This window comes from Lactuca virosa, chromosome 4 (genome assembly GCF_052849685.1).
Source record: "Lactuca virosa cultivar CGN04683 chromosome 4, Lactuca_virosa_CGN04683_v6, whole genome shotgun sequence".
In the NCBI taxonomy this organism is placed as follows: Eukaryota; Viridiplantae; Streptophyta; class Magnoliopsida; order Asterales; family Asteraceae; genus Lactuca; species Lactuca virosa.
The window spans coordinates 307446412-307450118 of NC_136429.1; the positions used below are offsets into that span (position 1 = coordinate 307446412).

The following is a 3707-nucleotide window of genomic DNA, read 5'->3' on the forward strand; positions in this document are numbered from 1 at the left end:
GATTTTTAATAATTGTAATTGGGAACATATGGTTTTTTAAAATGGTTTTATAATTGGAAAGTTTTACTTTAAATAAAAAAAATTGGTCGTAAAAATGGGACGTTAAAATCCTCGATGCCTAAACAAATCGAGCAAAAAGTAATAAAGTTCGTGAAATATAGAAGTAAAACATTCGCCTGGAAGCATGAGGATATGACAAGTATAGACAAGAATATTATAACTCGTAACCTTAACATTGATCCTTCTTTCAGGCCAGTGCACCAAATGAGAAGAAAGTTTTCACCCGAAAGAAACCAGATAATCTAATAAGAAGTAGAAAAGATCCTTAAAACATAGATAAACAAGGAAGTCAAGTTCATAAGATGGCTAGCCAACGTGGTCTTCGTGAAGAAGAAGAACGGCAAATGGAGAGTATGTGTGGACTATACGGATCTGAATAAGTCTTGCCCTAAGGATCCTTTCCCCTACCACACATAGACTCCATGATAGATGTTATGGTTGGCCATGAACTGCTAACGTTTATGGATGCATTAGTAGGGTTCCAACAAATCCAAATGGAACCATCTGACCAAGAGGATACCACATTCATTACCCCAACAGGTATATACTACTATACTGCTATGCCCTTTGGTCTTAAAAATGCAGGTGCAACATACCAAAGGTTAGTCAAGCGGATGTTCAAGGATAAACTGGGGGACACCATGGAAGTCTACATCGATGACATGGTGGTAAAATCAAAGAAAGTTGAGGATCGCCTCAAGGATCTTAAAGACGCATTTAACATACTGGACAAATATAGCATGAAGTTGAACCCTTCCAAGTGCCACTTTGGAATGAGGTTAGGAAAGTTCCTTAGATACATGGTGACTAAAAGAGAAATAGAAGCAAGTCCAAAGCAAATAAAAGCCACCGTCGATTTAAGATCCCCATCCTCGACGAAGGATATTCATAGACTAACAGGAAGAGTAGCAGCACTTAACAGGTTCATCTCAAGATCCTCAGAAGGTGCAAGCCTTTCTATGATATCTTGAAGAAGAAAAAAAAAATTTGACTGGACTAAAGAGCATGAATATGCTTTTCAGGAACTTAAAAATTATTTAATTTCTTCACCCTAGCTAGTGAAACCACTAGATGGGGAACCACTCCTCCTATACCTTTCAGTATCCTTTAACGCTATAAGTGCAGTTTTAGCAAAGGATCTCAATGGGGATCAATATCCCATATACTACGTAAGTAAAAGTATCTTGGATCCTGAGACCATGTATTCCCATCTTGAAAAACTAATACTTGCATTAGTAACTGCTTCCATAAAATTAAGACACTATTTTTGAAACACACACTATACATGTGAGGACTAATTACCGCATCAAGAATGTTATGCGAAAACCAGAGATGACAGGTAGGATGGCAAAGTGGTTCGTGAAGCTAAGCACATATGAAATCAAGTATGAACCAAGATCTGCAATAAAGTCACAAACATCAGCAGACTTTATGGTTGATTTCAGTGAGGATCTACAACCTGAAGCAGAGTTAGAAAGCAACAAACTCCAGAAAGAAGAAAACATGGGAAGATGGACACTCATCACATACGGATCCTCAAACTTTAGAGGAACAGGCCTAGGGATCATACTAAAATTGCCACATGGGGACATCATACCCAAGGCAGTCAGTTGTAAATTTGATGCAACCAACAACGAATCTGAATACGAAGCATTGGTCAGGGGATTACAGCTGGCCAAAGATCTTCAAATCAAGGATCTTCAGCTATCCATTGACTCCTTATTATTAACTAATCATTTTAATAGATCCTATGAAGTAAAAGGTGAAAGAATAGCACTATACCTCCAAATCCTTCAAAAGTTGGCCTCTGAATTTGAAGCTTTCAGCCTACGCCAAGTTCCCAGAGAAGAAAATGTTGAGACAGACGCACTAGCCAACCTAGGATCTTCCCTTAGGATCCCGCCAGAAATCAGGATTCCTATAACCCATATATTGATCCCAGCGATAGAAGATCTATCCAAAAAACCAGATGATCCCAATCACCATGACCAAACAACCAACATGGCAATAATCGAGGATCCTGACCCTCAACCACTTCCTCTAGATCCTAACCGCCAGGGTCCCAACATTTAGGATCCTCCGCAGCGCTCCAAATCATGGGTCCATCCCATTGTGGAATATCTCCAAAATAGCACAATCCCCATAGAAGAAAAAAGTGAGAGAGCATTCAAGATGAGGGTCTCACGATTTGTGATGATCCAAGGAAGATTATACAAGAAATCCATGGAAGGTCCATACCTTAGATGCTTAAAAGATCACGAAGCTGCAACAGTCCTAAAAGATATACACGAAGGAGATTGTGGCAATCATACTGGGGGAAGATCCTTATGCTCCAAAGCTTTAAGGATCGGATACTACTGGGAAACAATGAAAAAGGATGCTTTCTTGCATGCCCCAAATGTTACACTTTCCAAAGACATAGCAACATCCTACATCACCCAGTAGAACCGTTACATACTATCGTTTCCCCTTGGCCATTCTAGAAATGGGGAATGGATATAGTTGGCAAGTTACCAAAGGCCCCTGGGGAAAAGGTATTCATGTTAGTGATGATGAATTACTTCTCGAAATGGATAGAATTCGAAGCCTTTGTTCAAGTACGATACAAGGAAGTGGTCTCGTTTATCAAACAAAATATCCTGACCAGATTTGGGATCCCTGCTGAGATCATATGCGATAATCGATCCCAGTTCATAACAAAAAGGACTAGATACTTTTGTACGAGTTGGGGGATTAAAATTATAATGTCCACTCCACTTCACACTCAAGCTAATGGTCAAGCTGAATCCAACAATAAGATCATAGTCAACAATCTAAAGAAGAGGTTAGATGAGAAGAAAGGAAGATGGGCAGAAGAACTTCCTCTCGTCCAATGGGCAGATAGAACCACTTAAAAGGCAGCCACTGGCCAAACTCCATACTCCTAGGTGTTTGGAACAGAAGTCGTGATCCCTACTAGAGTAGTAATCCCAACATCAAAATATCAATTGCAGGATCAAGAGAACAACGATAGGATTCTAGCCCAGTATCTTGACACTATCGATGAACTCAGGGATCTTGCCAAGATCCGCATTGTTACTCATCAACAAAGGATCACTATGGCATATAACAAGAACATCAAAGTCATAAGATTCAGGGTAGGTGACTTGGTACTTAGGAAAACATTCCAAAATATCAAGGATCCCAGTGTAGGCAAGTTGGCACCTAAATGGGAAGGACCGTATCTCATTGATTCAAAAGCAGGAAAGGGGGCATATTGGCTAGCTACCCTTGAGGGTAACATCTTGCCAATATCTTGTAATGTCATCCATCTAAAAGTGTACTTCATGTAAGTTATATCAATCATTTTCGAACAAACTCAAGGTACACTCTCTTTACCTTCTATTTTCATCTATTTCTTTTTATTCCTATGAGAACCAATACTAACTTAAGCATCGGAGGGGCGTTAGCCGAGCTAACACCCACCCCAAGATAACGTTTTATATATGTAGGAAATCATTCATCCTAATGCAAATAAGGATCCTAGCATCCAAGGATCCTGACACATAGGGATTCTAACATTGGATGATCCTGACATTCGAGGATCTTAGCGTTCAGGGATCCCGATAGATACATAATTATGTGATCTTGACGATTGCATTATGAAA

At 39.6% G+C, this 3707-nt stretch overlaps 1 protein-coding gene across 1 annotated transcript; it reads left to right on the top strand.

Annotated features, from left to right (window-relative positions):
* The first annotated feature begins 1392 nt into the window (after positions 1-1392).
* LOC145106038 (uncharacterized) lies at positions 1393-2133 on the top strand. Its single transcript, XM_079043085.1, has one exon. It carries the CDS (start codon positions 1393-1395, stop codon positions 2131-2133), a length of 741 nt encoding a protein of 246 aa, XP_078899211.1.
* The last annotated feature ends 1574 nt before the right edge of the window (positions 2134-3707 follow it).

Coding starts and splice junctions, on each gene's coding strand:
- LOC145106038 (XM_079043085.1), top strand. CDS start 1,393: ATGACAGGTAGGATGGCAAAGTGGTTCGTGAAGCTAAGCACATATGAA.